This window comes from Pseudoliparis swirei, chromosome 4 (assembly GCF_029220125.1).
Source record: "Pseudoliparis swirei isolate HS2019 ecotype Mariana Trench chromosome 4, NWPU_hadal_v1, whole genome shotgun sequence".
NCBI lineage: Eukaryota > Metazoa > Chordata > Actinopteri > Perciformes > Liparidae > Pseudoliparis > Pseudoliparis swirei.
In genome coordinates, this window is record NC_079391.1 from 20,476,948 (window position 1) to 20,488,995 (window position 12,048).

Consider the following 12,048-nt stretch of genomic DNA (forward strand, 5'->3'; position numbering starts at 1 on the left):
TTCCTGCAGACTCCGGCAGATGTTTCACATCTCTGTCTTCACCTCCGACCCACCCATGGCCCCTCCTAGAGGACTGACAATGATCTTATTCGGCTGATACATTATTCCAACTCACGACTCACTCTTTCCATTCAAATACGGTTGAATTTGGCAGATTGATGACAAGCAGTCGTAGCCGAGGAGGCAGGAGGTAAGAGCGCGAGAGAGGGAACACGTATTATAGACGTGCCGTCACGACTTCGGTTGAAAAACAATCAGCAGCTCGCGACGTTATTGATGAACGGGAGACTCATTTTGACCAAATGAAATGCCACGGCGGTTCCATCAAAAATCTATGTACCTGTTAATACGCCAGAGGTAGAAAAGAAACTAAAACCCAAACAATTTCTCCTTTTGCTTTTCTTTGATCTTTATTGCGAGAACACTGGACTTCCTTTCGCATAAAAAAACCCAAAACGTTTCCATTTTCACAAATCCACCGAGGCGCCGCTCCGCTCCCCAATTTCCGACCTGGGCCGGGGATAAAGGAGGAGATTTTAATGGAGAGACTGCCCTTTGGCTTCCGCCCTTCCACAACTCAACCTGCTTGTTAAAGCCACGGCACTCTGCATCCCGACTGCTGCAAGTCAATGTATTTAGTCCCAGCTCTACAAAGGTCACTGCAGGCGGTTTCTCTTCCTCGGGCCTCTGGGCTACGTGGCTGACTTTTAGACCCCCCCTTGTATGGAACAAGGCCCAGAGGCCACCTCTTCTTCGCATGTTAAACTCCTCGACACCGTCCGGCTGGTGAAAAGAGAAAGACTGCAACACTGTACAGATTAAGTGGGATGAACTGTCCCATTGTCCCTCCTTAGTATCAACAAGCTGCAGGCCCCCAGTGGAAAAATAGCTCATTTTGAACAATATCCCTATTTAATTTTTTTGTTGCTTCTCCTCGTCTTCCTCCTCCTCCTCCTCCTCCTCGGTGAGTCCTCGGATGGCATGACATCGGCCCACAACAAGACAATTGTCACTTTGGACACTTGTCTTGTTGTGGCAGACTGCACTTTGGACACACTCGATTATCTCGTAGACACAGTGCAGCTGAGATAGGGTGTTGATTTTAAGTTGTGTTTTTGGACTGTTTCATTGGACGGTGGCCCAAAACCTGACCGCTCTCTTGTTTACAAAGATGAAGGTGACAGATTTATCACTCTAAATTCTTGAAGGCGACCATTGATTTTTACTGGCCAACATTAAAATGCGGTGGCAGACTTTTCCATGATATCGGTGTTGTTTTAAAAATAAGCATTTTATGTCTGCATGCAGAGATCAAATTAATATTAAAAGACTAACCTTTTTTCCAGTGAGGCTGACACCTCCTGGGCGATCGGTTGACATGCTCTCATCTGTCGGGCTGGTGTTACTTAAATGAGAAAATAATCCATTATTTTCAGAGCCGGGAATCACGTGTGTGTCAGAGAGACAAAACAACACACACACACACACACACACACTGCATCCCTCCATGTCCTTCTCTTGTCTCAGTCCCGACAATCGTTCTACTATAATGCCTAAACTAAAGTTGGCGTTTTGAAGGCTCGGGATCAGTTGATAAACACATTCTTTGCAAGTTGGCCGGGTTATAAAAAAGAAAAGAAAAAAATCCCCCTCATTTCTACGAGATGGGCTTTGAGTGTGAACATACTGTATCAGAATTGGCATATTTCAATATATCTGCTCTGATCTATAGCCTCTTAATTGTTTTGTTTGAAATATAACTGCCGGCACTTTCACAACCGCTTCATTCAATCTTCGGACATCATGTGATTCAAATTTAATCGATCAAACACACTAATTACATCCATTTCCAACACTCTTTCCTGTGTTTTCGGTGTCGCCGAAGCAACAACAAAGAGTCGTTTGACCTCCTATCTGTGTGGCTCCTTCTCGATCCACATGCAGGTCTCTGGTTTGGGCCTTTCCCCCAAACTGGTGAGTGAACTGGTAGACTCAGTACCAGCTACTGAGTTGTTAATGAAAGCATCTTTATTTTAATACTCCCAGTGTGTAGTGGGGTTCTGAAAAAACCCGTTGATCTTGCTTTATATGCCAAGGATGCACAAGGGGGAGAAGGCTGGGCGAGTTGATAAACTGCGCTAATACAGAGGCTGTTAATCATGTCGCCTCCTCCATTAGTAAAACAGCTTCATCCTCCACCTCCTTCTCCTCTGTAGTCTGAACCCGACGGTCCTCGCTCACCGAGTCAGCAGAAAGTCAAGCTGCTCCTCCGTGTTCCGTTGCCGCCCCGTCGCTTCCATGTTTTGTTAAAGATGTGAGGAGCAGCGCTTTAAATCAATAAATCATTACCATATATTTACTTTTGGGGCTTTGGTGGAGTTGGCGGCAAAAAACAACACGGCCCTTTTAAGATTTGCCGCCTTAAAAAAGTATCTGTGATCATTAGCTTCTTTCACGTAAAGGTTACATGTATCAGTCCTGCATCATGGCAAATCAACAGAGTAAACAATAGGAATTAGATAAAAACAATGATGACGATTGACTGCTCTCTTAATATTTGTTTCAGTTTTTCTTGTTCCTTCTGACTCTTCCATCATCCTCCCGTCACCCTCTTTCATGCTCTCTCTCCCTCTCTGCAGGGGCGCTGTGTAATCACTGTGCAGCTCGCTGACGAAGAGCTGGATGCGGCTGCGAAGGAGGAGGAGGGCGTCGACTTCTTCCTGCTGTTCGCTGGCAGCACACAGAGGCACCTGACCAGCACCTTCAGGAGCAGCCATGACACCTTGCAGGCGCTGTGTCCCGGTGAGCCGCACCGCCCCACGAGACCTCGCAGGCGTCCCAGTTCCCCTCGGACTGAACTGAGTGTCTGATGCGTGTTAAGTCTGTCGTCTGTGTGAACCCAGAGCGTGACACCTTGTTGCAGATACACTTTTAGATTATGTTGGTTCATAACAACAAACCTCCTGTATTGGTCTCATGTGCTAACGCCCAAATGAAAATGAAGGGGTGCTCAAGCACGCCAAAATGTTCAACAACATATATTTTATCTCAGAAGGGGATGGTATTATTCTCACATCACACACAGAAAGCAAAGGGAGTCAGGAGTAATTATAGCTGTGGAAGATAGTCGAGGTAATAAATGATTAATCATCCATCCCTGCTGTCCTGGTTTTTAAACTAATGCAGCGTGTTGGAGAGAGAGAAATCACCTCATTGGACTTGTTCTAGAGTCTGGCTCATTCATCACTCCTCTTGGAGCACATTCCACTTAATCCACTTGCAGGAAATTGAACGTATTTATCAGAGCTGAAGTCAGTGATAGCTTCCTGCGAGGCGGATGGGCAACGGCAGGCAGCACGGGAATGATGGGTCAAAGGTCACCGGACACAGATAATGGGTTGATGGACATGGTTGGAGGCAGAATGTTGAGAAAGAGAGAAAATATGAGCTCAGTGGACAAATATGAAAGATAAGGGGAAAACTTTCCTTAACCCTCCTGTCGCCTTCGGGTCAATTTGACCCGATTCAATGTTTAATGTCGGTGTTCTTTCGGGAGTCAACAAACAAACATAAAGTACCTCACACTTAAACTTGGAAAACAATATTAATTCTAATAATTTTCTGGAGATTTTAATAGCTGGGGTCATATTGACCTCAAGGATAAAATATGTTAGTAAATATAAAGGTAACAGGAGGGTTAAACATTGAATCGGGTCAAATTGACCCGAAGGCAACACAAGGGTTAAGTGTCCGCGTTCCAGAGAGGAAAAAAGAAAGAAAAAGATTGTGTAAAACATGTTAAACTGTATTATCTTGTTAAGAGCTCGGCTGAATTGGAGCCATCTGAGGGGGGCAGGAGGAGGTGTTACTCTCTGCCAGATTAGCGCCACTTCACTGCTCCCTCCATCGGCTCCGGAGGGCCCGTCCTGTGACTCAGCAGCAGGTCGTGGGATAGAATGCCCAAGTGGCCTGGGAAAATGTTGCAGACGCACTGAATCGCTGCCTCGGCTCCTGAGCACGCCGTTTGAACCGTAATACTCAAGCGGCGCGACGTTTGTAGCAACACCAAGTAAACTAGAAAGATGTGCTCAGTCCGTCTGCTCCGACAACTATCCGGCGCTCCTCCACTTGTCTCCGATTTTCCTCATTTCCAGGCTGGTTTGGAGTATTTGAGCTCGTAATGGTTAAATGTTGTGTAATAGTGATATCTGTTACCCAGAGAGGTTGGAAGGAGATATCGGTTTCTAAAACTTTACATTTTAATTGAATTTAACTTTAAATTACATTTTACATAAGCTAACATTAGCGGAGTGCACAAGCACATTATTAACTCGTGCAAGCTCTTCTATGCAGCGCTCGCTACTCGATTGATTGTAACAGTGGATAAAGAGAGACTTGTGTCTTTTCCTTTTTTTCATTGTCTTCCATCTTGGTTGCCTCGCAATTTAATGGTTCACTTTTAAACTGATCTGTAGGCGTTAACTAATATCTTTATATGAATAACCGTTGACATCCTGGATATGTTTATTTGGAATCACTTTTGAGTTTTTTCCCCAAAATGTGATCATATTTATCCAAGGAGCTGAGCACTTGTTATACATACGAATGCAATGAGCTCGCTCGGGCCGAGAATGGATCATGGGGTTAGCTCATGTTCATTCGTCTTTAGAGGAGAATGACAATCCACTGCTTATGACTTGGCATTTTTGGGAGGAAGTGAATTGATGCAGAAGGCCATGTGCCGCGTAAATTAGAGGCATTGATGTCAGCACTGCATGTAAGGCATCAATCAGGCCTTTATTCTTTAGTCAGTTGTGTTTTGACACCGATATGTTGACTAACTTTGTTCATTCTTTTTGTGATGACAACTGAAAACTCATTTGCATACATTTTCATTTAACTGATATCATGTTGTGTTGCTCATCTGTTTGTTGTTCGAGTTTAAATGTGTGACTGATAAATAGGTATAAGTGTGATAAATTTAAGCACATTTCATTTGCTATATCATTTGTAAATATTTGTAATAATTAAGGTATGAATATACGATTGAAGCCAGCGGTGCAACTGTATTGTAGCTGATTATTGTGAATTCTTATGAGACAATTTTACAAAGTCAAATGACAAAGATATGTATTGCTTATGTTTAGCCTCTTGAGCCTCTGACTGATAAACCTGGCTGAAATAGATTCATGCAAACAAGTTTGCTCTTTGAACCAAACATCTGAGACTCACTTTTCATTCATAATAGCAGATGACTTGCATATAAATGTCGACAGGCAATCTGGTTTCATTTGGTTAATGTGAGTGGGAAAGGTTTCCTGTCGGGAAGGACATCATGAAACGAGTCGCCACCGTTTGATACAAGTAGCATGTACATCATATTGCTACTTAACTGTATAATTACACTGAATAGTTCAACAAATCAACCAAATTATGGTATTTCTAGAAGTTAAACGTAGTAATTTGTAATAATAAAAAGAGCAGGTCTATTTCACAGCGTACGTTTCTCATGACTAAAAACATGACTAATGGCTCTGACAAAACATGTTAAAAAGAAAGGGTTTGTGTATCTGATTCATTTAAAAAGAGAAAGAGTTCGTTGATTGTTGAATCCTGTAAGAGTTCGCTCTGCTAGCATGGTAGCTAGGATACTAGCTAGTAACATATACAATGTTTAGTATCCACTTTTGCTTCCTTTTTATTTTTTTGGTTTTTGTTTCAACGGGTCACAATTGTTGCACACATCTAATATTGTTGTTGTTATACGTTCTGTGATTTAATGTGTTCCAGCCACAACTCAATGGGGTTTGCTCTAGCCTATGTAGCCGCTGCTAGCCATCGTTAGCAATACCAGTTGGTAACAACGCATGACGCGTATACATATAGCTACATGTGCACAGATAGATTGGACAATATAGTGTCTATGTAAGACAGAAATGCTAATAAACAGCACTGCTACACTTGTCTCTCCTCTTTCCTCACCCTGCCTTTCTTTTGCTTCCCTTGTAGCTCATGACTGCTGCGAGGTGGTGTCGGTCACCTTGTGTTCAGCCAGCCGAGGCGTCCCCGAGTCCCCCGAGAACCTAAAGCCCTGTCTGGGTCGCGTGTCTCCATTGGCCGAGCATCGATTCAGCTTTGTCCAGGATGTGGCTTTTGACATGGCCCAGTTTCTGGTGAGCATTTCCAAGTGAGCAGTAACATAACCACACAGACTGAGGCTCGTCACGGGGTGAGAGGAAAGTAGTTTCCATTGACGACGAGTGATACGGCAATGTGGGCAGAGTGACAGTAAGACAGCCATGTGATTGTGTTCACTGTCTGGGCCGACAGTGAACACAATCACACAGTCTCACGGTTCGTTCCATTCAATTAATGAATTATTTTCTGTGCAATTTATCATCCCATATTTAAGATGTCATTTGATCTGCACAGCTTAGCCCCAAATTGAGCTCATAGAGCTGATACTGTCACGCCGACGTCACGGGTAGCGAGGTGCAGGAGCTCATGTGCAGAGAATCAAGCAGGATCGCAACTTGAAGAACAAAAAGGCGCTCTTTAATGAGGCAAAACAGTTGCAAAATAAACAAGGTCCAAAAGGGGCAGGCAGAGGATCGTCGGTCAGGGCAGGCAGGCAGGATCAGGAACACGGACAGGACGACGGGAAAAAGACACGGAACGAGAGACGACAATCCGACAGCAGACAAGGGAAAGACTGATACAATATATAGGGGGGGAAACACAGGTGTACGACATCAGACAGTCACGAGACAAGAGTGGCTGAGGGCAGGTGAAGGGAATTAAACAATTAAGACAGAGAAGACACAGAGGAGACATAGGAGACACGAAACACAGGAGAAACAGAGCAGGGTGTTACAGATACATGCATGTGTATGTGTCCTCCTGCATTTACATCTTAAAGTTTAGGCACAAGATGTAATGCTTTTATGCCGAGCGTCTTAAAGTGAGTGCTCCCAGTGGACAAAGCCTCCTCCGCAAAAAAACAACAATCGTGACTCATCGCTGTAATCGTCCTCCATGCAGGTGAGCACAGCGGGCCGGGCGGACGGCCTGGACGGGGCTCTGCTGCTGGACGAGTGTCAGATTTCCCTGCAGGAGTGCGAGCGTCTGGACGAGAGCCTGGCGCTGGCCCTCCAACACCTCGCGCTGCCTCCGGGATGGAGCCTACTGGGGAACAAGCTCCCCAACAGCAATGGTGAGGCAGTGAAACAAGACATTGGGACCTGGATTTATTGTGTGTTAATTATAAGAAGTGCCTCCTATTTAGTTTTTACCTTTTTTTGATCAACTAATCTGGCAGCTGATTTATGTGACATGCAGATTTCACTCTGATGTTAAGGCACCGTGTCCGTCTGGCCTCCACAGTTTAGGAAATAAAAGTGCAGAGAGGGCTAGCCAACCAAAACGCACCAAGAATTAGCTGCAAGTTTATGATTTAAATTCTCAAACTCGTCGAAATCTGACGCACCAGGTTGGCAAGAGATGCGCTGGGAGAAGCCTCCCCATTGGGCCCATGTGCACAGGCTGCTCAGATTCTGCTGGTTCCTGGTTGGTGCTCTGTCTGCAGGCTTCTTTAAATGCAGTGGGAAAATAAGGATTTGTTGAAGATTTATGAAATAAGTATTGATTCAGTGGAGCAGTCTTAGTTTGTTGTTGAAGCAGCTGATAACAACCTAGCCCAGGAAGCTGTCTAGCTTGACCGGATTTGATAGATTATCGCCTTTTTTATGACATTTGATGACCTCGTGTTCAACATGAACGCATGTCTTGGCAAAGGTGATTTAAGATGAAACATTTTACAAACGTTATTATAAGCAGGTTAACAAGCAGGTGCCCCGCGATTATGGAGGTTTGAGATTCTTGACACTTCTTCCATTATAAGAAAAGACTCACCTGGTCATATTTCTTATACAAACAACCAGAATCATCCTAAATAAAGCAAGACGCACATGTAATGTGTATCAACACACCTAAAGTAAGTGTGTAATTCATGACATGAATATTTTTTGTCTCATATTTTCTTGTAATCTTTTAGTAAGCACTGCTTGACACGATAACGAAGGGCAAACGCATCTCTCGCCAATCCCACAGACAGCCGGTGTGTCAACGTGCTGCTGGTTGGCAGCTTGTATTAACAGACCGACATGAACATGAAGGCGCGTCTCCACGTGGACTTCTGACTGCGGTGCCGGTGTCATCAACCAGAGCAGCTCTGTGAAACGGCTACGTCGGCGCAAACAAACGCACATTTTATATTAACATTAAAGTGGCAATTTTCTCCAGCCGTTGACTCCGACTGCTTTGGTCGGTTAAAGGAAGCCAGACGAGCTGATGCGGATGATAAACTCAGCGCGGTAATTGCTCTCTGTGAAGCAACATGACGCTACTCTTTGGGGAGTAGTTTGAGCGCCGCCTCTGCCTCAGGCTATTGTTTAGGTAATAGCTTGTGGTTTAAACTTGAATTAGGATATTAGATCGAAACCAGCAGGATCTCTGGCGAAAATAGCCGACGGATTGGGAAGTGTGTCGCGGAGATTGAAAGCCTGCACACTCCGTTTGGGGCCTGAAAACGAAAAAGTCATCGAGTCTTCAGCAGTGCGATCCCCGCCGGTATGGAAAGATCTGCTTGATACTGTTGTGAGAAGCCTCAAAGCCTTTTAGTGACACACACACACACACACCCTGGAGCTCCTTTGCATTTAAGTTGGTTGTCAAGTTGTTGATGTGGAAGGCGGCGGCTGCCTGCTGCGGGTGAGTGATGGGCGCTCTAATGGACTCCGCTCCGCAATGTGTCACCGCTTCGACAGGAGACGCTCGGCCACGTTGAGCTGCCGTGAGCGGCAAGAGGAGTCCGACTCTGCTCCTCATTTATCCGACCTGTCGGCTGATGGATAGCAGCGGACTACAGGTGGAGGTGGCGGTGGTTTATCTCCGTCATGCTTCACGTCGTGGACACGCGGCCGTCACGGATCTTGTCGTAGCCAGCTGTTTATTGTCCTCTGGGAGGCTTCCCTTTACAAGGAAAGAACAATGCATGTTCAACGTTCAACATTTAGTGTCAAATTATCTGCACCCTATGGTTTGTCATCTTAATTATTTCCAAAGGGGCAGTTCACCTCTAAAATCCGAAATACAGATGTGTCCTCTCGCTTGTGGTGCCATCTGTCAATACAGATTGTTTCGGTGTAAGTTGCTTATTTTTAGAGATATCAACCTGAGCGATTGATTGTCCGCCTTCTCCCCCATGTAATATATTGACATGCTTGTTGTGTTTAAAATGTGACCGTGAGCGTCCTAAGACTGTGGAGCTGTTGCTCCTCTCATCTCTTTATATAAAGTGGCGTTGCTGTTCCTAGAGCCACTTTAGGCTTGTTGGGGATTCCTGCACTGCAGCAAGTAGCTCTACCTGAATGTAAATCCCAGCCGACACTTTCTTTTGTGCTAACAAATATTTGTGGACGTTTATGACAGCCGTCAGTTTTGAAGAACCGCCCCGCCGCACAACCCCAACAGCAGAGTACTTCCCGCTGCCGGTCGACACATCACATTCCAGCTCGGCCAAGTGGAGCGTGGTGTTTGACCCATTTCCTGGAGACCAATCAGGAGAGAGGCTGGTTCAGACCGTTAAATGGAGTGAAACCTCTCATCAGCACACAGAGCCAGCATTGTACGTGTTCCCGTAATGGTGCTGATAACAGTTTCCTTTATAAAATATTCAACTTTTAAAAAGTTTCCTTTTTAAAATATTAAACTTGTTTTCAGTTTCTTACAGTTAAAATCTGAACATGGCACAGTTATTAAGTCCAAGTAGAAATCACAGAGAAGTTGAATTCTATAATTGCTTGTCATGAATGTGCCCGTTGGCTCGTCTAAATATCAGGTTTTTCGTGTGAAGACTCTGGAGGAAGAAAATCCTCCGTGCAATGCAGCGACACATGAAAGATAAAGAGCAGAATGCAGAGAAGAAATGTGGACTGGGCAACGGTACTGTTGAGGTTTTCTCTTTCTCATTCCTGCACTTTCTGCCGTTATAAATAACCACGGACCAGCTGTGTTCTGTTTGCAGTGTACTGACTCAGCAATACAAGACATCTGGGCACTGAGGTGGAGGTTTTTCACACCCTCCAGCATAAAGTCATCTGATGTACCAGAATTAACGTGTGACGGTGTTTCTATTTCTCACTGATTATCTGCGTGTTCCACATTGTAGGACTCTCTTCCCCTCACCCTTTTAAACAAGCGTACCCCTTTTCTATCTCAGGATGTACTTTATAAATTGTGTGTCATGCAGTAAAATATGTTTATCAGAAAGGATTGGGCAACTCCTGTAGACCCAGAAACAGTTTAATACTCTCCTAGCAAATGCAGAGAGAGATTTAACTAAAACAGATTACATTTGAGATGGTTCCCTGGAATAACCAACAGCCACTCATCCTGACTGAAAAGCTAAAGGGAGCCTGTCTGAGTTCATGTTGCCGTGTGCGTGTGCGTTTGTGTGAATATCCATTATTTTTATTGTGGATGTGATGTAAAGGAAAAGGGTCTGAGTGTTTGATGGCGTTAAGAGTTCAGTTTATACATGGGCCCAAAATGGCTTTCTCTGCTGACATGAACTGACATGACTGGAAATCAATGCATACTTGTTGTTTTGGCCACTGTCATCAATTCATTATTGCGTGTTAGATGCCGCGTCGGGGGCCTTCTCCACATTGCTTTATTAAGAAAGCACAAAAGAGCAAAGGTCAGTTGGCACATTGGCGCCATTCTAGAAATCGCAGTATCGGCTTCCAAATATGTGCATTGGTCCACCGTTTTAAATGGTGGGGGGGGGGGCGAGCTGTGGTTTTATTCTTTTGTAAATGTGTAAAGGTCTGTTGTTTGCTGAGTCACCGTGGACCCTGTACTGGTTTAAATTAGATGACGACGGGGTGTTGCCAAGCTGCAGCGAGTGGTGGCATGTCAGCGACTGCCGGCTGCACTGCCGCCCCTCCTCTGTTTCCTCCTCCTCTGTTTGCTTGTTTGATTGCCTCTGAACGTTCCTATTGATCTGCTGCATTTCTCGCCCTCCGTCTGCTCTCCCAGGCCCGAATCCTCAGGAGACCCTGCTGCACTTCTCAGCGCGTCGAGGCTTAATTTTTTTTGGGAATTCTTTTTTTTTTATTTTTTCCCATTGAAAAGAAAAACGGTAATGGGGGAAAAAGGGTTTTTTTTAAAATAATTTCAGTTTTAAAAGTTTTTGCCCCGGGGCAAAAATTTTAAAAAACCTATAAAAAAAGAAATTTATTTTTTTAAAAAATTTGCCCTTTTTTTAAAAATGCAGTTAATGTTTCTAGTTGCTCATTACTGATGTATACATGCTTGGACTAACTAAAGAATTTTGCAAAATACGCAGCTACAAGCTTCAGCACTTTACATGCTTCACCATGTCATTTAGTAAGTCTATCATCAGACAAGTACACACATAATTATTCTTAATCCCACTAAATTAACAGTCTCTAATTTCAATTCATCTGCCGGTTAAGACTAAAAGCTAAGTGCTGTAAAATAGCTGCCCATCAAGGACTACAGTAAAGGATTTTATCTTATGTAATTGACATCAAACTGTAACTCAAGGTATGCTAAGGATCACTATTAAAACAATCTAACCTAACCCTGCGGCAAAGTTCATTTGACCCATAGCCCGGTCACATGTTTTGTTTGATGGTATATTTGTCAATGATGAGGGTGAAAGTAAAGGAATTAAACTACATATTGACAAGATGAACACGCTAGGATCTGTAAGTCAGTCTGGTAGACTAATTAATGTAATCAGTTATACCCCATGTAACATCTAATTACCAACTGATCACCTGCTGGAAGAGTGTGCTCATGATGTGAAACATATACCACAGTTTTTCATGAAAAAGAAAAAATGTCAAGGTGAAGGATGGATACTGGTCCAGGCATCAGTGTAGGAGTTTGGACACATCTCAAAAACTCTAACCACACGACTCAGCAGCTAAGTCTTTCTTTGGAAGATAGGACATCTTC

General features: G+C 44.1%; 1 protein-coding gene across 1 annotated transcript in view; it reads left to right on the forward strand.

Annotated features, from left to right (window-relative positions):
- Window positions 1-12,048, forward strand: part of LOC130192679 (A-kinase anchor protein 13-like) — a 79,074-nt gene that overhangs the window by 11,358 nt on the left and 55,668 nt on the right. Inside the window, exons 3-6 of the mRNA XM_056412785.1 lie at window positions 2,640-2,802; window positions 6,010-6,173; window positions 7,042-7,213; window positions 11,101-11,139. Coding sequence (XP_056268760.1) covers window positions 2,640-2,802; window positions 6,010-6,173; window positions 7,042-7,213; window positions 11,101-11,139 — 538 coding nt within the window. The remainder of the gene's footprint in view (window positions 1-2,639; window positions 2,803-6,009; window positions 6,174-7,041; window positions 7,214-11,100; window positions 11,140-12,048) is intronic.